This window comes from Platichthys flesus, chromosome 9, assembly GCF_949316205.1.
Source record: "Platichthys flesus chromosome 9, fPlaFle2.1, whole genome shotgun sequence".
In the NCBI taxonomy this organism is placed as follows: Eukaryota; Metazoa; Chordata; class Actinopteri; order Pleuronectiformes; family Pleuronectidae; genus Platichthys; species Platichthys flesus.
In genome coordinates, this window is record NC_084953.1 from 10,363,079 (window position 1) to 10,387,654 (window position 24,576).

A 24,576-nucleotide genomic window follows, 5' to 3' on the forward strand; every position below is an offset into this window, starting at 1 on the left:
TTTTGAAAGACTTCTCTGTACGTGAACTGCCAGCACAAAGTTGAAGAAAATATAATTGTGTGCCGTGACTGTAATTAGAAGCATCCATCATACCTGTCTTTGCTATTCAAAGCCATTCAGTGTGGAGGGGTCAGAATTCACACAGTTTCTCACTTGTGACGTGATTACAGATGTTAATGGAGGGAGGCGGATTCCCTTAAACCTGTACTTTAGTATTTCATGCAGAATGTAGTGCCTACACCACAAGCATTATCACCATCATTACATGTGTGCACTATTCATCGCACGTTTCTCTGGAACAACAGAGATTCTCATTGGTGACTCATCATATTTAGGAATGTAGTTGAATGTCATGTAGTTTTCCATCTCAACATCTGTGTAATAATATTCATCTGAGGGTACAAAAAATCGTTTTTATGTTACAGCCCTGCAGGTGTTTATAGACAAAAGAAACGAGGGAAGCAACAACCGCCGGTGATGGAAAAGGCAAAATAAGCGGTTGTGTGTTCAATGAACATTAACGGGCAAACAAACAAATCAGGAGTGAAGTGAGGCGACGAGGGCCGCGGGTGGTTACAAATCATAAAAGCCAATAAAACAAAACCACTGGCACAACTGATGTAAACACAACTCCTCGCAATCACAACTAACAAAGAAACACTACTTTCTGTGATACTTCAAACGGCACCCACAACCTGATGTTTAACTACACAATCGAACTAATATGTGAAGTACAAACCAAAATAATGCATGAAAATAAGTTCTTAACAAACACAAACCCAGTGCCTCATAAGGTTAACATTCTAGACATTAAAAAAACAACATGGCCAAAATTAGAAGAAAACTATTTAGAACTGGAAAGAACAGTTTAACATTTTTTCCAACTAAATAAAAACTAAACAGAGAATAAAAGAGTAAAAAAAAATAAATAATATGTATAGAAATTAAAATAGGTTTAAAGGGATAAAATAATACAAATGAAATAGAAAAAAATAAACCGTAACCCCATCCTATAACTGACATGAAATGCTTGACTGAATTCCAAGACTAGATACTACAGGCACTATTGAACATCGTAGTTCTTGCAGGTCTGTTACCTCATAAAAACCTCCTAAGTGTAACCTCTCGGCCTGAGATCACCCACCATGTTTCTGTGCATTGTCATTCGCCAAACCAGTGTCTAACAAAAAAATCAAAGCAAAGAGTTTCGGAGCTTGTGATGAACTTCGGTGATGACGGAGACGAAAGCACATTGAACCACAAAAGAAATGCCTGCAGTGATGCTGCAGGCTGCGGCAGGACTTTGGCAGTGGCTGGAGAGCTAACTACTCTCTAGAAATGCAGACTACTCCAATCCCATTTCATGTCACATCGAATCCCACAGCTATGTTTCAGTGTGCAGAGGATCGCCAAGGGCATCAACCTGCGTGTCTGTATAATATTCAGTAAAGCGATGGTGTCTTCAGGAGCCTTGTCTAGATAAATAACATGTCTTGTTCCTATTAACTGACAATTTATTTTAACAAGAGGCTGCACTGATGGTGCAGCACAACCACATTTGCATTGTCTTGTTTCTCTGCAGCTATTTATTCCTCTTTGCTGGCAAGAGCTGGTGGCCGGAGGCATTATGTTCTCGGGTCGTCCATCTGTCCCATTCTTGTGAACGCGTTATCTCAATAACACCTTGAGGGAATTTCTTCAAATTTGGTACCATCATTCAGTCGTGCTCGTGGGTTTTATTGGTCGAAAGGTTTATTTATTGGTTCAGTTTGGTGGTCAAAGGTCAAGGACACTGACCTAACAAAATACCTTTTCGGTAGGAGGTATGTTCAAGCCCCTAACCCCCTAACCCTAACCCTACTGATTGCTTTCCTAGTTTCTTAATTTTGTCAATGAGTACAATTCACCTGTTCTCAGGAATTGTGAGTATTCCTAGTAAATGTGATTTCACCACTGTACTTACATGAGTCCATTTGGTTCTTGTGAATTAATTCAAAATTTTTGATCAATGGAGACCCTCATCTACTCTGACATTTACTTGAAAGGCCCATTCTGCACTTAATATGATTTGTATTCACATGTACCCTGAAGGCTAAGAAGCTGAAAAGTATTTAGCAACAAGCTTATTGCATTTAGTCATCAGCTGCGACCGTAATCCTCTCTCTTGCCCTTGAGCAGAAGAAAATGTATTCTTCTACACTGAGACCCAATGCATCACAAGCAACGACTTTAGTGCAGAGGTTTGACAAGTGTAGCTCCACAGCTCGACCATGAAGCTACCATGCTACACATCTTATCAAAGCTATCCTGTCTTACCAGGGGAATTTATGAGGGCATTAAAGAATTAATAATGAAAGCTTTTCATGATTCATCGGACTAATCTGAACATCTGATGCTTTCTAGCTGTACTCAGCTCGTTTATCTACCTTTTCCCCTAAGCTCAAGAGACACAGAATGTGGTTAAGTTACACTCACGGCGCACCTGCCTTCATCTCGTGAACTTTTTACTCAATTGCATGTGGTAAACAGCCAAAAGAGAAAAATCCAACATGCAGCACATTTGCATGGCACCAATATCTCGGAGGCAGCAACTGTCTTGCCCTCGGTCAGAAGAATAATGGGGGTGCTTCACTAGAGGCTGTAGTTTGACGTGATTACCACAAAGGCTATTCAAGGCTTCAAATTACACCTTTAGCTTAGTGACAGCCTCCGCCTTCCCTCAAACATAATTCTGTGGCGTTAAAATTAAATCAAAGAGCAGTGGGAGGTCTCAAGAATATGATTCACTGGAGAAATAGCCCCCTTTGAATCGTTTTTATCAAAGTAGATACTGCTTTTCATCTGCTCCCTTCGCTCTGTGCAGTTGTATAATCTTACTGCCACGGTGCTCAGCTTCGGTTTAAAATTTCATTCCATTCAACAGATTGAATTACAGTATTTACTATTAAAGCATAACATTTGTTGACAGAAGAAACAAAAGCTGAAAATAGATGGTGAATGGACTGTATTCATACAGCATAGTGCTGTCAACCACTCAAAGTACTTTACAGTACAAACAACATTTACCCAATCCTACAGCGACATTATATGCTCATATACCTTTTTTTTATACAATTCACACACATGTTGGCAGTTTGAGGTTCCGTATGTTGTCCAAGGAGACTTCAGCCTTTGCCCTGGAGCCTCTGGTTAGTGGTCGACCAGCTCTACCTACCAAGCCACGACTTTCCCCTCAGCTCTTCGTTTTCACAAGTCAAGTGTCTGTCCCGTCATTGTCGGTCCTCTCAGCTAAAATCCATATTTTTTCAACAGTGAGACGTCTTCCAAAAAGAAGCTTTAAAACCTACTTATTAAAAATGTTACATGCATTTAAGCTCAATCGCACAAGACACTGCACATGAATAACCCTAACCCTAACCCTAACGATTAAATCACTGATGCAGCTGTGTGACTTATGAAAACAAAATGTCACATAGCAGACGGATCTACAGATGATTCGTCAAAGAGTGTAAAGACACAGGTGTATCAGGCAAAAGCACAGAAAAAAATGAAACAAAACACTCAATGAGTGAGATTATTAATGAAAATAAAAGGTTATGCAACTGTGAACTATCTGTATTGTACTGTTGCTATGCACTGCTCATGGTTTTGTCTTGATAAATGCATTGAGGATTCTCAAAACATCGTGCTTAAAGGACTGAAGTAAAAAATATGGCATACCCTGGCACATTCGCAGAGATGTCGATGAATGCCTCAGATCCATGTCTTGAGTTGAGTGCAAAATACTTGAAACCCTTGGACCCGTTGCTTGGGAAATACGGACTCATTAATGCAGTGACACAACTCTCAGCAGAGTCCATCAGGAGATTGTGAACACAGACATCCAACTCTGAACCCATCTGGAAGAGCACAAACCAAGACTCTGAGCTGAACATACATTTTCACATGGGAAGAATTCTGGAACTATTGATTCTATTGGAATCCTCAAATGAAAACAAACAATATCTCCATTGAGACTGTGTTTTTAGGGCGTCACTGCACTGTCACTATGACCTGAACTGAAGATTGCACCTTGCAGGTTTCAGTAATCATGAATAAAAGACGGGGGCAAAGGAAGTGGGGACTGAAGTTTAGCTGCTATAATGTCCTATTAGTTTGATATATCTTGCTTTCATTAGTGTCAAGTTCTGTTCATTGTGTTCCAACAATGTGTCCATATTAGACTGTGGATACCTGATCTGAGTCCATAGGGATCTGTTGGGACACATCGGGTTGGACTGGGATCAGACAAAACTGTTGAAATTATATTGGGATTCGAGTTTGGTCACATTGGCTTGGCTATCTTCTTTAACATGGCATGTGCCTATAAAATTAGTTTTCTCTTGGGCTCGGACACGTTCGTACAGAAGATCGCAAACCAGGCTGCATTCTTGTACATAACAAAGCCACAAAAAACCCTCATCTCAGACAGGCTCACGCGTAATTCATGAATAAACCATCAGCTGGCAGGGAACTATAGAAAGCTGAAAAATATGTATAGCCTTCAAAAACCATATGGACCTGGACCGTGATAAGATGGGGTGATTAATTCTTGCAGGGCACATATGACAGTGAATGAGATACAACCATGTCACAGGGGAGAGATTCCTCAGCAGCTTCACAGGCACAGACCAAGTCAAGTGTGTTTGCTGGAAGAGAGCGCAGCCACATCAGGGAATCTGATCAGACTTCTCTGCTGTACAAAGCGGTGATTTTGCCTTTGTACAACTTGGACTCAAAGCACTTTGAACAATGTGGGTGCATAAAGATGATCATATTTATAAAGCGTCACAGCAAGGCAACACATTCCTTTCTGCTGGTCAACATTCAGAGACCGGTTATAAAGTAAATCTGTAACGATAGGTCTGCGTGAGAACAAAAGGCGAATGCATCTTGACAGGCTGATTTACAATACTAGGTGCTTCTATCTGCCACTAACCCATGTGGTCAGTCTTTTCACCCCCTCTCCCTCTCTATAATTAATGTTAAACAGCTCAGCACAGACCTCGGTGTCATGTGGAGGAAGAGGGAACTTGATATTGGGGAATTATGGAAATATCAAGAGAAGTATATGAAAGTTACATTTCCTCTCCGACGCTACCCAACACTGGGCTGCCAGTTTAGATTATGTGGATCAGTCATCATATGATGTTGCTATGGAAACCAGGCGATGTCTCGCTGAGCACGAAGGTGAACGTCCACATGTGTTTCCCCCTCCCCCCCAGTGTCCTCTCTAGGTCGATCTTTAGCAACGGATCTAAATGGTGAAATTCTTCTGAGTTGATGCCTCCTCATTGTAATGGGAATTTATGAGCATTTTAAAATGTATTGACGTTGACATTTCTGTTCTTATGGAAAAGTTTACACATTTGTCCGCTGGTTGCAATTCAAAGGCACGTAGGAAGATGGTGATGGATAAATGAATAATTGTTCACAAATAATTGGTTGCATGGAGTTTCTCACTTTACTCTAAGTAAACCAATTCATCCTCTGCCTTTTGTTCAGGAATCATTTACATCACTTCTCACTGCATCGTGACAAGAATTATTATTTGATCAATTTAGTGGCAGCTAATTATGTAATCAATGGACTTCAGTGGTCGCTTGTCTCTCCATGTTGTCTCCTGCCCAGTGTCAGCAGGGATTTGCTCCTGCCCTCAAAGGATAACTGGTGCAGCACAGGGACGGTTGGACGATAATTATTCAATCAGCACCAAGGACTCTCAACCAGTTCAATTCTGCAGGCAGAGGAGGGATTAACAACAAAGCTCAGAGGTGGGATTTTGCATCAGCTAGCGCAGATACACTAACACCAAACCAAAAAAAAATGGCTACCACTCCAGCAACAGCTTGGCAAAAGTAAATTATAGACGCAGCAAAGCAAAAACACATTCATTAGGAACATTGTGCTAAGCTGTCCCCACAGTGGTTACAACAGGAAAACACTTTGTCTGAAGCCAGTGGATATTGTTGAAAAACTTCAAACAAGAGGAAGGCAGGTTCTGTAATCATATCACAGAGCCATTTCCTCTGCAGACCTTCTGGCAACAATTTCCATTATCTGAGAAAAGCTTAATTGAATGTAAACACATTAACTTCGGCCACAAATTATTGCACATCAATATTCTCCTGTTCAGCGGCAAGTCAAACCTTCCCCTCATCACTGGGGATAACAAAGCAAATAACAGGGTGTAAACACAATTACAATGTGGTTTGTAATTAAATCGTGATACAGCCTGAAGAAATACTGATATATTCATGTTGTGCTGCAATAGTGCTGTCAATGGTTGAAATGTGACTGTGGGCTATAAATTAGGGGAATGTCACACACCATGATGGACAATAATTTCGCTGTTAGGCTTTCATCAAAGTGAAATATAGAAAGTGCTGTTGACACCATCGTTTTATATTACTGGGAAATAAGAGTGCGTTGGGACTAAAAAGAGAACAGCCAAACTGTAACCAGTTATTATTTTTCACTTATTAAATGTCTAATTATACTAACAACCAGTTCTTTATGTTCTTTATGGAAATTATGCTAAACGCTGCAATGGCTGCATCATGCAAATCCTCCAGTCCAGTAATTATAGGTCATTTATAAATATATCTAACAAGAGGGAGTTTGATTGTCTCTGCACAGCTCTGAGCCATATAGATTGAACACTGCTAATTAGACATTGTACATTTGAGTTACACAGATGATGCCAAAAGTCTCATTGCACTGATCAGTATTTTCAGATTTCCACTGCGCATCTCTTCAAAATCCTGTGTTTGCTTACTTCACTTTAACGGTTATCCAGGCACAAACAAGTTCTGCTTTGTGTTGACAAAAATGTCACTGAGCTTCATGATGTGCAGATGGTCTTTTTTTTGGTTTATTGATCAGCAGGATTACACAAAGTATATGTGAGTTCCAATTTGGACAAAGGATGGGGCCTGAGAAAAAGCCACTCAAAAAGGTGCAAATGCAGGTTAATCGGCGGATCCAGGAATTGCTTTATCTTGTGTGACACATCGTTTAGATTTTTTAAAATATTTCTACTATAAAAACTACACAATCGTGTCTCAAATGTAAAATAATAATGCGCAGTGCCCTTTGAGTAAAACGCAAATTCGTCATTATCTCAAGAGATAGCAGTTATTGTATTAATAATACAACAATTTAATAAACCTGACAATTGTTTTTTCTGGTTGGACTACCATCTTTAAGAAAAGCACAGTCAACTGATTGTATCACATGTTAGCCTGGATTAAATTAATGAGAATAATAGTCATATATCTTAATCTTTTTACTTCGAGTCAAGCCACATCCCAAATGTGAATGCATCCTTCAGTCTATTAGTCCATTAGAAAATGTCCATTAACCAGTAGTTCTAGAACTAGAATTTTAAAGAGGAAAGCTTCAAAATGAATAGTGCTGCAGGATGCAAGGGGACATTTCATGGAAGCTACATTAGCTTCACAGTTTTGGTTGCTGAAACGATCATGCAAACGTCAGCTCACCAAAAGCCTCCCATTCTGTGAAGATACAAGTGATCAGATGCCTCAATCCTTTAGGTCAAAATACCATTCAGTATATCACTAACAATTTAAATGGACAAATCATTTAGAAATGATAATAGTTGAGAGTGAGGTTTTCTTCTGCTTCTGCCGCTGTCTGCTTTGATGAATAACCTATGCAAATCCTCGAAAGGAGTGGGGGCTGTGGAGAGAATTCCTGATACCTGAAAACCTATGACCCAAAGATTCCATGTTCATGAACTGTAAAATGTGTGCCCATGAATCTTAATAACTCTTTGAAATGAAATGGGGGATAAAACACAGTAAACTTGAAGAGGCAGTGAGTGATGAGTGATATGCTGATGATTGCGAATGGCTCAAACAATCCCTCCTTCAAACGTAAACCATAAAGCTTAATCATCAAATCAGAAAAACCCCTCCAACCTCACACTTAATGATTGAAGGGTTAAGTGTCTTTGATCGTATAGATTTCATATGTGAAATTGATGGAGGTGATGAAAGTGAGAACATGCATTAAATAAGGCCATGAGAGTCACCATGTGTTTCTTTTTTCAGGCAGCTCAACCATTGCATTTATTTAGTCATGGTGGGCATGAGTGAGTGTCCACTTCGACGTCACTCAGTCTCTCATTTACTCACACCTTTAGATATCACAGGGAATTGCCTGGTGTGGTCCTCTTGCTTCCTCTCCAACGAGCGCTTGTGAATTATCTTCTATGTTCTATGTATTCAGGTAAATCTGTTGGCTTTAAGTCCCAAAATCAATAAAGGAAAATAGGGTTTTCCCTGAAAAGTCAATAGATCTGCTAACTCACCACTTAGGACCATGCGAGAAACTGCGGGCTGAGGGTCTAGATAACCCGAGGTGTCGTCAAGGATGAGGAATATTGACTTGTCTGTGTTCTTCACACATATAAGGGGGAAAAGGCCATTGAGTCATAAAGGAACTAAATAACCTGGTGCTGGTTCTGTTCTTAACTTGCCTGTTTGGAGGTTAGTTGGGTAAATGAGAAGCTAGAATCACTTGAATTTCGATATTTAGATTCAATTTGACAGAACATTTTCTGCAGTGCGACCTTGAAATTCTAGGTCAATGGTTTCAGCTCTGAGCATTTCTGAAGTGTTTACTGGTGTTAGTCTGAATATTAAGCAGGGATTTTTGAATTAAGCCAATAAAACAGCCTCCCATAAATAAAGCAATTAGCCTTAAGTCAAGTAAGCGAAGTCAACCTATTCACTGGGTGAAGTATTAGTCTATAACTCAATACTATTGCTTCCAAGACCACAGGCAGTGAGGAGGAGAGAGCAGAGGATACTAGAGGGTTTACACAACTCGCCACAATCACTGCTCCCTGAGTGGTAAACAACCCAACAGCCAGCATCTGTCATTGTGGATTCACAATGACAAACAACATCCAAACCACTCTTTAAAATGTAAAGAGCAGCTGTGCAAACCACTGCACAAACACATTAAAAAATAATTCTGTTTCTTATGGACTGCTCGGATAGATGGGGAGCAGTGTGAGGCTCCGCTGAGCTTTCTGCAGGGTTGTGCATGGGAAGGAATTTTGGTATGAGGCTCTACTAACAAGTGGGCCCTAAAGGCAGTATAGATGTTGTGTGTCTCTAGGATGGCTGTGAGGACACTGGTAGGGTCCAGCCGCACCATTCCCCAAAGGCAGTTGCCGTAGCAACTAGGGCTGGTAGCACAAACTGCATCGAGAAGATATGATGAACCGAGTCACTGGATGAGAGAGTAAACAGTAAACAGTGGATCGTGGCATTATCTGATTGTAGTTGGAGGATCCTGATCGGGGTGGCAGCTGATCGTGCATTATAATTACAACTAGGCTGCTTCTATACAATATGTCTACTCACATCTCGTCTATACTGTAACTGACCAGAACTTCTCCATTTCAACTGTCTCTGCTGCTTCCTTTATCTCTGTCAGACATTTTCTTAGGGCTAAATACTTTAAACATTGACAGAATTCTCCAGTTTCTTCTACTCCATGTTGTAAATAGTGTAATGTTAGTTAAAAGCGGCATCAGCACCCCCTGTTAATACAGTGCTTTTTTGGAGGTTTATTTTCTGTCCAACATCTCGGCCGAATCGATGCCGTGAAAACCTGTGGGTGTTTTGAGAGCAGAGGGAGGTCTTACCCAGGTTAAATATAGTGTTCCCACTGGGTGCTCAGCAAGTGGAGATAATAAATTATAGTGAAGACATAATGGGGTGAAAATGCAAATAGCTGCCTATTAGGTTGCAAAGGCGTCCAGAGTAGTTTGAAAAACAGTGTATATTTTTCTGCAAATACTTTTTTATTTATATTTCAATCTGTTTCATCATTAATAACACCAAAGTAATGAGCGTATGGATCACTAATTCACTTTCTCTGTCACCTCTCTCACTAAATAATGAGAAGGAATTGCAATCACCAATCATATTTGTAAGGTATAAGAGTTTCTAACACGACATTCACAACTCAGCTGCGCGCTGCAACCAGAAATAGAGCAGCATCACAGAATCATCAAGCATTTATGTGTAATTAGAGTGTGAGCCATTGGACTAATTGATTTGGCATTGCTTAATCACCTCGACTGCTCACTTCTGTCTCATTTGTCTTTATATACAATCTGAAAAGCATTTAAGTTTGCTCGCTGAAGGCAGATTTACTGAAATTAATGGAAAAAACACAAGTTACTACATGGCAGTACACTGGTGTGGTAGTATTTTCCCAAAACAGGAGGATGGTTCTTGTTTTGAATCCCAGCTTTCTGCGTGCATGTGAATGTCTTTGTGTGTTTTTTTCAAGGTACTCCGGCTTCCTGCCACAATCCAAACACATGCAGGTTGGGTTTAGGATGATTGGAGACTAAATTAACCGTAGGTGTGAATGTGAATGTGAGTCTCTGTAAATCCGAACCTGTGATACACTGGCGACCAGTGCAGGGGTGTAAAACGTCGCTCGTCCAATGTCAACTGGGATTGGCTCAAGCCCCGTCGTGACCCTCAAAGGATAAACAGTATAGGTGATGGCTGGATATATGGAGGAGTAACTACCAAAACAAAAGTAAAAAACCCGAAAATGTAATCCTGTATAACTGAAGACAAGCGTTTCAATTTGACCAAATAATTACAGAGGAGAGTTGGTAAACCTTTGAGACAAATGACAATATTTGCAAATACTGTAGCTACAAGGAGATTTTGTTGTGTGAAATTAAATTAAGGTTTATATTCAGGCTTCGAGGAGTCGTACAGCTAACGTGAGATAAGCAAAACCCACAATGCAGTAGACTGAGACACTTTGATGAAGCAAACATGCCACGAATTTAAAGTCATATCTTAAAAATTGTACCAAAATACTTGACAACACTTAAAAATTCAGATAGAATAAGGGTTTAAAATGATACATGATCAAGTTATTTTATTGTGAAACATAATTAATCTTTGGGGTTTTGTCTTTGTTTGTGTTAGCCCCTCCTTGTTCCCCAATGAAATAATGGCGTGTTGCTTTGTGAGTGATATCAGTTGAATGCTGTGTTTTCAGCCTCCTCAAATGCTTCATAGATCCAATGAAATGTTGTGTCTCTTCACTACGTTTATCATCTGTTTAAATGTAGACTCTCTCACAGTGGAATCCGACTAAAGAGGCGGAATGGAAAGCATTAATGATTAGTAACATAATGGCTCTCCGGCTGATTACAGCCTCTGCAGGGGAAATGGTCTTTGGATTTTTTATTTTAATCCTGAAGAGTGAAAGTAGCTTGAAGACATTTTCTATCAGACCAAGCGTATTATATCAGCTTGACTTGGCCAGACTTTGTTGTTTCAGCACTTTTTAACAATCATTCCTGCTGTCAGAAAGACACAGGCTATATTTTATATTCCTCAATTTAATCTAAAAAAAGCACGAGTTTGGAAATTCTGACAGCCAGTAGCTTCCCTGCAGCAGTTACCCCTGTTATGACCAGAGACAAATACTGACCTCTACTGTACTCCTGAGTCAAGCACCCAAAGTATTGTACAAATACACACTATACTGCATTACAGTAATTTGTTTTTACTGTGTTTTTGCAGCTGAAAGTGCAGCTGTCATTTTTCTATAACACTTGTGAGCACAAGCAGCCCACTAACCTTGCATGTCCCCTAAACACGGAATAAAATGATCTGGAAAAGTTTAAAGACACATTTTTTAATCTGTTCACTTTCAAAAACAAATAACTGGTCTTCTAAATAAATACATTTTTCAAAATAAAAGAAAATGTGGTAAAGTTGACAGTTTCACTGATGGATGTGAACGTCTGTTTTGTTCTCCAGTAAAAATAAAATCTCATGAACATGTTGAGGATTTCCACACCCAACGTGACAACAAATAATTCAACACCATTTGGAACATGTTAACATCAACAATGTTAACAACATTTAAGGAGTCAAAGCCGACATGCTTTGATCTACAACATTACACTTTATCTACACTAGAGGCCAGTCTTTCATTGCTCATCCTGCAAGGACAGGAACTCCTGGTAAATCCGTCCCGTCCTCAGTAATGATAGCTTCCGAAAACTGCCACCAAACAGAACAAGCTATCCTGTAGAGGCAAAACACAGAATTTTAGAACATCTGTCCTTTAGTAATTTGCCCCACACCCCCATCACAATTAAGTGACCTGAGCAAAAGCACCTACGCTCAAATAAACATCTTCTGCGTAGTTGTCCGAGTCAGCATCCCACAAGCACCTGGAGGACATCCTAGTGAAACACAAGAGGAGATTGAGCTGATTCACAATGGTCATGGACTCATACATTGAAATACATCTGAACTCCCGTCTGGGAAACGCTGCATAATGTAAAGAATTACAGAAAAACCTTGTAAACCTTGAATTTATTATGTTAACAGAGTAATATAATTTACCCTCACTGTTTTTGTTGAAAGTCAGAGGAAGGTTGATGCTATATTCATTATTAGATATTATCTCCAGCCCATTTAGATACATGAGTTTTTCTATGTTAAATAATAAAATCACAGCCGATACAAAAATAAACAAACCGACTTCATTATCACAGTTTAATGTCACATTTTAAATATCCTTTCCCAGGCTATCTCTGAATGTGGATTTTGTAAACATGAATATGACTAAATTCTTGAAAATTGTTATCTGATGTTCAAATGTTAGCAACTGCTTAGTTATTGCTTGAATATTGATATTTTAAAACCATAATCACACAACAAGAGCAAAGGCTTCACTTCATACATTAGTTAAATATTGCTGTGGGCTCAGTGCCACTAAGAAAATAAACTAAATTCCTAAAAGATAATTTAATTAAAGTAAATAGGAGTAAACAAACACTCATACTGGTAAAAAAAAAAAATGCTTTTAATGTTATGCTATGTTATCTGGGGAACGTGTGTGTAGAATTAGTTGACAACAGACTGAGAGGCAGCCAGAGATTTTCGAGTTTGCACTATTTTCATTTCTACAGCAATAATCTTGTCAACAGAGCAGCACACTTTCAAATCCAATGTGCTGTAAAGTGCAACAAGTTGTTCACCAGCTTCCCCCAAATAACGTAGTACAATGCAGAATATTGACCAGTACCAAATGATCACTCACTTGATTCCCTGTCCTCGTTGTTCTCCGATGACAACCTGCACCACGAGCTTATATCTGTCAAATCCAGCATCTGTTGAGGAGGAGAAATTAGTTGTAAGTTGGTTTAAACATTGGGGAATGCGTGTGTCTTAGTTATATTGATGACTTTGTTACTACAGTGTCGACTTTGCACAGGTACCTCGGGAGTTTGTGATTGTTCAGATGGAAAGTACCATCTCATTGTTGAAAATCAGAGCAGGATTCTTTTATTGTGAACACTTTTCTGGCTCCTCTGGCCCTCTGAGTACATAACAACAGAAAGTAAAAAAATTAAAATAAAAGCATCTCTTACTCTTCACTTTTTCCTTAACAGAGTCTGCCAGTGTTTTGGACAGCTGTGGGACCTCCTCTGGGTCATACTGCACACCAGACAGCTGCTCCCTCACGATTTCACGAATGCACTCCTTCACGACGGCTGGTTTAAATCTGGAAGATTTAACAGTGAGAAGAAACAAGGCAGGAAGTTAAATTTAACTGGTCACAGTGGGAACATATAATCAGCTATAGGTCTTTAGGTCTGATATTTAGCAGGATTATCCAAAAACTACAATATGAAACTTGGTGGAAGGATGTGGTATGGGTCAGGGTAAAAAAAAACATTACAATTTGGTGCACTACCGGATCAGGGAGCAGGTCCAGGGTTTAACTTTTTTTTAACATTGATAAATATAAAATAAAAACTAAATAATGAGTGGTTTCTTAATGAAAAACTTCTGGTAAGTGGAGTAATATCACAGGAGTGATATCTGAGAGTGGGTGCAATCCGCTGCAGATCAGAATGAAAATGTGGATCTAGTGAGTGCATTAAAGTATTTGGTGACTTGGTGCAGGGTTCATACACATTTTGACTAACGGATTTCCATGACTTTTCCATGACTTTTCAATAACTTTAAAGCAAATTTCCATGACCAAACATTTTTTGAAATCTCGGTGTATAGATGAAAAAGTGACAATTTTGTATTTAAGCTCACAATGACAATTTCAAAGCATACAGTATACCTTAAATTACCGGATGAATGAGACAATAGTTTGATTGAGGTCTTTGTGTGTGCTAACCCATGGCATGTACTTTTCCATTTGTAGCAAAGCATGGTAAATCTACACTTCCCTGGCATAGTGCCTTATGCCGCCTGCTTCCCCACCGAACTTTTCAATTAGTATGAGAGCATATGCCTGCTTATATTTTGAGCGTATTACTTTTAAAAACATATGAAGTATTTAAAACTCAGCGTAAATTAAGACATGAAAATATGAATATAACAAATTTCCCCAAATTGGTTAGGGATCTGCAATACTTGGGACACTTCTAGGCACTGGGTGTAATGTCACTATATTGATAAGTGATATTAGTACACAGGGCATTCGATTCTTAACTTTTACCACTTCTTCATAAATGTGCACAAACAACTAACGGTATGAGTCATCCGACCTGACGCTAGAATAAACACTTCATACTGGTCTTAGTGGTTTCATCGTTACTATGGAGATGCTAACACAGCAGCTAACCCTGTCCACCAGAGAGTTCCGCTGAAAGCAGTTTTTCTCGAGCGACTCACTTGTGCTGATGATGAGGTCTGATGAGGAAAGTGTCCGACGACTCCATGTTGAGTCAACTTTAGAGCCACAGCAGCACAGAGGACATTCAAACAGACATGTTCGATGCTAGCTCAGTGAGGACAAGCTCAACAAGTGGCAGCTCGTAGAGGCAGTGAGGCACTTCCGGTGCCAACAGAAACTGCCACTGATGCGTAGAAGCAGCTGCCTGTGATGCTTCACTGTTCGAAGCCAGCCTCCTTTGTTCCAACAGGGAGAGCCACTAAAGCTGTTTGAGATTTATTCAATGAGATACTGGCTCATGAAAGTTTAAAAAATACAAATAATGCTGCTTTTCTTTGCGGGTCACAAGGCACAGTCATTCATTGGCTGATGATACATTAATAACAGCTTCTCACCATCATCATGTCAGACAGAGAAGTAAAGACACAGCAAATCTGAGTCATTGTATGTAAATTGAAGAGAAAGCAGTGTCATTAAGTTTCTGTCATTAATCACCATGTTCCATTGACATCACTGCCAGGTCCCACCACATTCATGTAGCACCAGGTTGTTGTACATCGTTTTAACAACAGCTGTCTGATCTAACTGCGGTCAAGTGAGCAGACGTTCGTCTTTTCGTGGTCAAGTGAGCAGACGTTCGTCTTTTCCTGATTTCAAGTGCGCCCGTATTACACAGTGTACGGTAGTCCATGATACGGAGCGAGCCAATCTTTTATGCTACTGTAAAATCCCTTTATTCCATAATTTCTGACAAAGGCTGACACAGTTGTGCTCAGGACCATCCAGACTGTACACTCATTCAGTATCAAGCATATTTACTGTATCATTTTGGAGAAATTCAGCCTTAAAGTTCATTATTTTGAATTGAAAAAAGCATTATGTGCAAAATGTACCCTTCCGTAAAATCCCTTTATTCCATAATTTCTGACAAAGGCTGATACAGGTGTCCTCAGGACCATCCAGACTGTTCACTTACTCAGTATCAAGCATATGTACTGTATCATTCTGGAGCAATTCAGCCTCAAAGTTTAATATTTTGAAGTGAAAAAGGCATAGTTCCTTTTTTTTTGTTGAAATAAGCATTATGTTCAATATTTACCCTTCTGTAAAATCCCTTTATTCCATAATTTCTGACAAAGGCTGATACAGGTGTCCTCAGGACCATCCTGACTGTTCACTTACTCAGTATCAAGCATATTTACTGTATCATTCTGGAGCAATTCAGCCTCAAAGTTTATTATTTTGAAGTGAAAAAGGCAAAGTTCCTTTTTTTTGTTGAAAAAAGCATTATGTTCAATATTTACCCTTCTGTAAAATCCCTTTATTCCATAATTTCTGACAAAGGCTGATACAGTTGTGCTCAGGACCATCCAAACTGTACACTCACTCAGTATCAAGCATATTTACTGTATCCTTCTGTAGAAATTCAGCCTCAAAGTTCATTACTGTATGTGTATATTTGTATTCTATTTTATTCTATTTAGTTATATATTGTTGTTTTTATATTGTTGTTTTAAGTTAAAGTGCACCAATGACACCAAGGCAATTTCCTGTTTGTGCAAATATACTTGGCAAATAAAATAATTCTGATTCTGATTCTGATTCTGATTATTTTGAATTGAAAAAGGCAGCCTCAAAGTTCATTTATTTTGAATTGAAAAAGGCAAAGTTCCTTTTTTTTTGTTGAAAAAAGCATTATGTTCAATACTTACCCTTCTGTAAAATCCCTTTATTCCATAATTTCTGAGACAGGCTGCTACAGTTGTCCTCAGGACCATCCTGACTGTACACTCACTCAGTATCAAGCATATTTACTGTATCATTTTGGAGAAATTCAGCCTTAAAGTTCATTATTTAGAATTGAAAAAAGCATTATGTTCAATACTTACCCTTCTGTAAAATCCCTTTATTCCATAATTTCTGAGACAGGCTGGTACAGTTGTCCTCAGGACCATCCTGCCTGTACACTCATTCAGTATCAAGCATATTTACTGTATCATTTTGGAGAAATTCAGCCTTAAAGTTCATTATTTAGAATTGAAAAAAGCATTATGTTCAATATTTACCCTTCTGTAAAATCCCTTTTTTCCATAATTTCTGAGAGAGGCTGCTACAGTTGTCCTCAGGACCATCCAGACTGTTCACTCACTCAGTATCAAGCATATTTACTGTATCATTTTGGAGAAATTCAGCCTCAAAGTTCATTTATTTTGAATTGAAAAAGGCAAAGTTCCTTTTTTTTTGTTGAAAAAAGCATTATGTTCAATACTTACCCTTCTGTAAAATCCCTTTATTCCATAATTTCTGAGACAGGCTGCTACAGTTGTCCTCAGGACCATCCTGACTGTACACTCACTCAGTATCAAGCATATTTACTGTATCATTTTGGAGAAATTCAGCCTTAAAGTTCATTATTTAGAATTGAAAAAAGCATTATGTTCAATACTTACCCTTCTGTAAAATCCCTTTATTCCATAATTTCTGAGACAGGCTGGTACAGTTGTCCTCAGGACCATCCTGCCTGTACACTCATTCAGTATCAAGCATATTTACTGTATCATTTTGGAGAAATTCAGCCTTAAAGTTCATTATTTAGAATTGAAAAAAGCATTATGTTCAATATTTACCCTTCTGTAAAATCCCTTTTTTCCATAATTTCTGAGAGAGGCTGCTACAGTTGTCCTCAGGACCATCCAGACTGTTCACTCACTCAGTATCAAGCATATTTACTGTATCATTTTGGAGAAATTCAGCCTCAAAGTTCATTTATTTTGAATTGAAAAAGGCAAAGTTCCTTTTTTTTTGTTGAAAAAAGCATTATGTTCAATACTTACCCTTCTGTAAAATCCCTTTATTCCATAATTTCTGAGACAGGCTGGTACAGTTGTCCTCAGGACCATCCTGACTGTACACTCACTCAGTATCAAGCCTATTTACTGTATCATTTTGGAGAAATTCAGCCTTAAAGTTCATTATTTAGAATTGAAAAAAGCATTATGTTCAATACTTACCCTTCTGTAAAATCCCTTTATTCCATAATTTCTGAGACAGGCTGGTACAGTTGTCCTCAGGACCATCCTGCCTGTACACTCATTCAGTATCAAGCATATTTACTGTATCATTTTGGAGAAATTCAGCCTTAAAGTTCATTATTTAGAATTGAAAAAAGCATTATGTTCAATATTTACCCTTCTGTAAAATCCCTTTTTTCCATAATTTCTGAGAGAGGCTGCTACAGTTGTCCTCAGGACCATCCTGACTGTACACTCACTCAGTATCAAGCATATTTACTGTATCATTTTGGAGAAATTCAGCCTTAAAGTTCATTATTTAGAATTGAAAAAAGCATTATGTTCAATACTTACCCTTCTGTAAAATCCCTTTATTCCATAATTTCTGAGACAGGCTGGTACAGTTGTCCTCAGGACCATCCTGCCTGTACACTCATTCAGTATCAAGCATATTTACTGTATCATTTTGGAGAAATTCAGCCTTAAAGTTCATTATTTAGAATTGAAAAAAGCATTATGTTCAATATTTACCCTTCTGTAAAATCCCTTTTTTCCATAATTTCTGAGAGAGGCTGCTACAGTTGTCCTCAGGACCATCCTGACTGTACACTCACTCAGTATCAAGCATATTTACTGTATCATTTTGGAGAAATTCAGCCTCAAAGTTCAAATTTTTGCTTTGTAAAGGGAGATTCTTTATTATTTTTTTTAAATATCAGTTTTGTTTATTTGTTCAAAATAAGAATGAAGCTGAACAAATCAAGAGGTTTAAACTCCAAGCACAGAGGAAAAACTAAACTCAGTTGAAAACTGAAAACATCATTACAAACCCTCCATGTCTCAGCTCCACATTTGTGGAACAAATAACATCATTCTCTAGTAAAATGTGGATGTGGGAGCAGGATGAATATAGACTGTAGATATAGTCTGAGATCATTGTTGAAGTTGTTTATTCTTTTTTTTTTTTTTTTTTTTTTTTTTCAGAATCCAGAGGGCTCAATTTTTCAACAGTTCTTGGCATAAAACTCAGCAAACACATAGTAATGACAAGAATGCAGCTAAACGAGAGAGAGCAAGATATGAGAGACGATTGGAATGGAATAGCACTCAGGCGTGTCATAGATGTTAAGATTACAGGAAACGGCGATGTAAAGAAGAATATAACAGGTTCCAAATGACAAGCCACTATCATGCAGACGCCTTAATATTGTTTAAAATACTTAGACGCATGATACAAATATACATATAAAGAGGCGTCTGTGAAGGAACTATGCAGGGATCTAGCTGCTTTCTTTGCCCATGGTGTGTTTGTCAAACAAGTATTCGGCCATGCCATTGCTTGGAGCTCCCATGCGACGCAGGTTTTACAGAAGGGTAAGTATTGAACATAATGCTTTTTTCAACAAAAAAAAAGGAACTTTGCCTTTTTCAATTCAAAATAAATGAACTTTGAGGCTGAATTTCTCCAAAATGATACAGTAAATATGCTTGATACTGAGTGAGTGAACAGTCTGGATGGTCCTGAGGACAACTGTAGCAGCCTCTCTCAGAAATTATGGAAAAAAGGGATTTTACAGAAGGGTAAATATTGAACATAATGCTTTTTTCAATTCTAAATAATGAACTTTAAGGCTGAATTTCTCCAAAATGATACAGTAAATAGGCTTGATACTGAATGAGTGTACAGGCAGGATGGTCCTGAGGACAACTGTACCAGCCTGTCTCAGAAATTATGGAATAAAGGGATTTTACAGAAGGGTAAGTATTGAACATAATGCTTTTTTCAATTCTAAATAATGAACTTTAAGGCTGAATTTCTCCAAAATGATACAGTAAATATGCTTGATACTGAGTGAGTGTACAGTCAGGATGGTCCTGAGGACAACTGTAGCAGCCTGTCTCAGAAATTATGGAATAAAGGGATTTTACAGAAGGGTAAGTATTGAACATAATGCTTTTTTCAACAAAAAAAAAGGAACTTTGCCTTTTTCAATTCAAAATAAATGAACTTTGAGGCTGAATTTCTCCAAAATGATACAGTAAATATGCTTGATACTGAGTGAGTGTACAGTCAGGATGGTCCTGAGGACAACTGTAGCAGCCTGTCTCAGAAATTATGGAATAAAGGGATTTTACAGAAGGGTAAGTATTGAACATAATGCTTTTTTCAACAAAAAAAAAGGAACTTTGCCTTTTTCAATTCAAAATAAATGAACTTTGAGGCTGAATTTCTCCAAAATGATACAGTAAATATGCTTGATACTGAGTGAGTGTACAGTCAGGATGGTCCTGAGGACAACTGTAGCAGCCTGTCTCAGAAATTATGGAATAAAGGGATTTTACAGAAGGGTAAGTATTGAACATAATGCTTTTTTCAACAAAAAAAAAGGAACTTTGCCTTTTTCAATTCAAAATAAATGAACTTTGAGGCTGAATTTCTCCAAAATGATACAGTAAATATGCTTGATACTGAGTGAGTGAACAGTCTGGATGGTCCTGAGGACAACTGTAGCAGCCTCTCTCAGAAATTATGGAAAAAAGGGATTTTACAGAAGGGTAAATATTGAACATAATGCTTTTTTCAATTCTAAATAATGAACTTTAAGGCTGAATTTCTCCAAAATGATACAGTAAATAGGCTTGATACTGAATGAGTGTACAGGCAGGATGGTCCTGAGGACAACTGTACCAGCCTGTCTCAGAAATTATGGAATAAAGGGATTTTACAGAAGGGTAAGTATTGAACATAATGCTTTTTTCAATTCTAAATAATGAACTTTAAGGCTGAATTTCTCCAAAATGATACAGTAAATAGGCTTGATACTGAATGAGTGTACAGACAGGATGGTCCTGAGGACAACTGTACCAGCCTGTCTCAGAAATTATGGAATAAAGGGATTTTACAGAAGGGTAAGTATTGAACATAATGCTTTTTTCAATTCAAAATAATGAACTTTAAGGCTGAATTTCTCCAAAATGATACAGTAAATATGCTTGATACTGAGTGAGTGTACAGTCAGGATGGTCCTGAGGACAACTGTAGCAGCCTGTCTCAGAAATTATGGAATAAAGGGATTTTACAGAAGGGTAAGTATTGAACATAATGCTTTTTTCAACAAAAAAAAAGGAACTTTGCCTTTTTCAATTCAAAATAAATGAACTTTGAGGCTGCCTTTTTCAATTCAAAATAATCAGAATCAGAATCAGAATCAGAATTATTTTATTTGCCAAGTATATTTGCACAAACAGGAAATTGCCTTGGTGTCATTGGTGCACTTTAACTTAAAACAACAATATAAAAACAACAATATATAACTAAATAGAATAAAATAGAATACAAATATATACATACAGTAATGAACTTTGAGGCTGAATTTCTACAGAAGGATACAGTAAATATGCTTGATACTGAGTGAGTGTACAGTTTGGATGGTCCTGAGCACAACTGTATCAGCCTTTGTCAGAAATTATGGAATAAAGGGATTTTACAGAAGGGTAAATATTGAACATAATGCTTTTTTCAACAAAAAAAAGGAACTTTGCCTTTTTCACTTCAAAATAATAAACTTTGAGGCTGAATTGCTCCAGAATGATACAGTAAATATGCTTGATACTGAGTAAGTGAACAGTCAGGATGGTCCTGAGGACACCTGTATCAGCCTTTGTCAGAAATTATGGAATAAAGGGATTTTACAGAAGGGTAAATATTGAACATAATGCTTATTTCAACAAAAAAAAAGGAACTATGCCTTTTTCACTTCAAAATATTAAACTTTGAGGCTGAATTGCTCCAGAATGATACAGTACATATGCTTGATACTGAGTAAGTGAACAGTCTGGATGGTCCTGAGGACACCTGTATCAGCTTTTGTCAGAAATTATGGAATAAAGGGATTTTACGGAAGGGTACATTTTGCACATAATGCTTTTTTCAATTCAAAATAATGAACTTTAAGGCTGAATTTCTCCAAAATGATACAGTAAATATGCTTGATACTGAATGAGTGTACAGTCTGGATGGTCCTGAGCACAACTGTGTCAGCCTTTGTCAGAAATTATGGAATAAAGGGATTTTACAGTAGCATAAAAGATTGGCTCGCTCCGTATCATGGACTACCGTACACTGTGTAATACGGGCGCACTTGAAATCAGGAAAAGACGAACGTCTGCTCACTTGACAACGAAAAGACGAACGTCTGCTCACTTGACCGCAGTCTGATCTAGAATCATCTAAAAATGATGCCTTGATAAAGGTGATTACACAGAAAGACAAACCATTCCCGTTGGCATCAGAAACTGGTCACATCACCTCGGCAGCTTTGACATGATTTGCCCCGAGACTGTTCCGTGTACCGTAAAGTACAACTGACTTAGTATTTGTAATAAAAAACACTACAGGCTAGCAAACCTTGAAATTGTCTGTACCGCGATACCTAAAGCTGCGAGACTAAAGACAAGTGAAGGAGGGACATTTTCTACTAATTTTGCAGATACATGGAAACTGACAATCCATTCAGAAAAATAACTGATTTAAATATCTGCAGAAAAAGACCAGATATTGAATCAGATAAAGATATGCACAAATACCGGAAAGGTACAATTGTTAATGCAGTGAAGTGTGCACTTGTCACTTGTTGCACATGTTTACAGTGCAAAGTATTAATGATGTCCTCAAAAGTTGTTGGACTTCAGAAAATGTAACATAGCCTACATGTATCCAATGGTAATATCACTTAATTTTGAAATGCAGTTAAAAAATACTTAAGAAACAAAACAATACTTAAGAAACAGAAATAATCTTTGCCTTGTTCTCCTTGATCATCGGAGAAACGTAGTATGGGTCGCCTGAGCGCTCAAGCTCATTTTGTGCTGACGAGTCAACTTCTTTATCCATGCAGACTGTATTTCTTTTGGCTTTGACAAATAAGATTATGTTATTTGTTCTTTATGCTTTAAGGAATCTGAAGTTTGGCACAGGCACATCTCATAAGTGATCAGTAAACACAAATAAAATAATTAACATGGCATTGGCCCATAAAATGCCTAATAAATCTTATTCAAGCTTCTTCTTTTTTTTAGATGAAAACCAATATATCTAGATATTTAATAGATTTGGTAATTTGGGCCATTTTTAACTCCAGACACTGACCGCTGCCTCACATCGTGGCACCTGCCTTTACAAATCAGTGGCAGTGTCTGTTGCCACCGGAAGTGCCTCCTCGAGCTGCTAACTCGCTAATATTTGCTTAGTTGTCGCTGTTACCATAGCGACGATCAACACCAGCTTCCCGTTTCAAAATAAGAGTATGTTTACCCCGTTGATAATGTATTATACGAACCAGGAATTCGTGTGGTTATTTCCTTTCAATTTAGTCATGAACATGTAATTCGTTATTTGAAAATGGGTTATTTCTTCCTCTGCTAAAACAAGAAAACACTATGAGATCTTTGACATCAGTTAAAATAATGATAAAAAGAATCACTGTGACAAATGTGGTCTATTGCCAAGTAGGTTTATTCACGGAATCACCTGTGACATGTTAGAGCAATAATGAATTGAACATTTTTAAAACAGTGCATTATATGATGAACACTAGATTGTAGAAAAAAAGGGAGGTTGGCTATTGGAACGGTTGATATTTACAGTTTGACATTGCGACCCTCAAAGGATAAGCGCTATAGATAATGGATGGATGGAAATAATAAGAATAAAGACCTTTATGATCACAGAGTAACGTTTATTCATACCTGGAAGCTGTCCAGTGTTATGACTGATCTGTCTGAGGTTTGGGGTTAAGGCCCGAGGGCGCATCTCCTTTAGGTTTCTCAAATGTCAACCACTCTACTAAGAAAGGCTCAACCTAAACCTTCTATCTAATCCTTACCGTATCTTGTACTCTATGTGAATTTCTGACTTCATCAGTGTGAGAAGAACCAAAAATACCTGCTTCTGATCTTTGTTCTCATTGTTCTGTCTCCTCCGAGGAAAAAGGCCTTTTTTTTGTGATACAAGGATCGTCTGAAATGTCACTACTACCTCCTCCTTCTCTTTCATTTCACCCTTGCTTCCTTTAAGCCCATCGTGAAGTAGGGTGATATTCATAGAAGTCACATCCAAGTCGCAGAGGTCTTTATCTTGATTTCTGAACCCAGCCTCTTTCAAGGCCTCTTCAGTTGCAATCAAATCAGAACATACAAGGATCTCCTGGTTTCACTTCCCTGACAAGAATCCAAAAAGACCAGATACGGTCCAATAATCAGTTTCAGGCTCTGATAGCCGTGCGGAGACTGGAAACTTTACATTCAAATTTCCCATTTCTCAGTTTTCACTCCACCTGCTTAGTGAAATAAACTGTGGATGGATGTTTCCACAATAAACTGTACAATTTCAAATCATTGTTTTTTGTATTCAATCACAAATATTTGAGTATTTATCATATGCAGGCCAAATTAAAATGTCTTTATAATATCAAGGCTTCCTCCTGATTTAGAACCGTCCAACATCTGCATCTACATTAAATCCAGTACTGGACAACACTCACTCGCAAAACAACACAAATCAAATGAGGTTCTTTCAAATCTACATGATGCTTTATTCGTATCATTAAAGATAATCATTTGAAATCATGCTCGTATCAGAAAGCCAGAGGGGTCAACCCTGTTTGCTCAGTTTAATTGCTGCAAAAGCAGCGGGAAAAGGCCATAAAATGTCTGATTACACTGGAGCCAAAGGTTGATTCAGGCCTTTCTGTATTGATTCCTCATTATCTAGAGGCCCATAATAAGGTACAATTAC

At 38.1% G+C, this 24,576-nt stretch overlaps 1 protein-coding gene across 1 annotated transcript; it reads right to left on the reverse strand.

Annotated features, from left to right (window-relative positions):
* Positions 1–11,734: 11,734 nt before the first annotated feature.
* On the reverse strand, positions 11,735–14,945 carry dynlt2b (dynein light chain Tctex-type 2B). The gene is made up of 5 exons (XM_062395628.1): positions 14,769–14,945; positions 13,505–13,638; positions 13,174–13,243; positions 12,247–12,310; positions 11,735–12,150 (listed from the first exon to the last, which is right to left on the reverse strand). Exons 1-5 carry the CDS (start codon positions 14,813–14,815, stop codon positions 12,103–12,105), a joined length of 363 nt encoding a protein of 120 aa, XP_062251612.1. The 5' UTR covers positions 14,816–14,945; the 3' UTR covers positions 11,735–12,102.
* Positions 14,946–24,576: the final 9,631 nt, after the last annotated feature.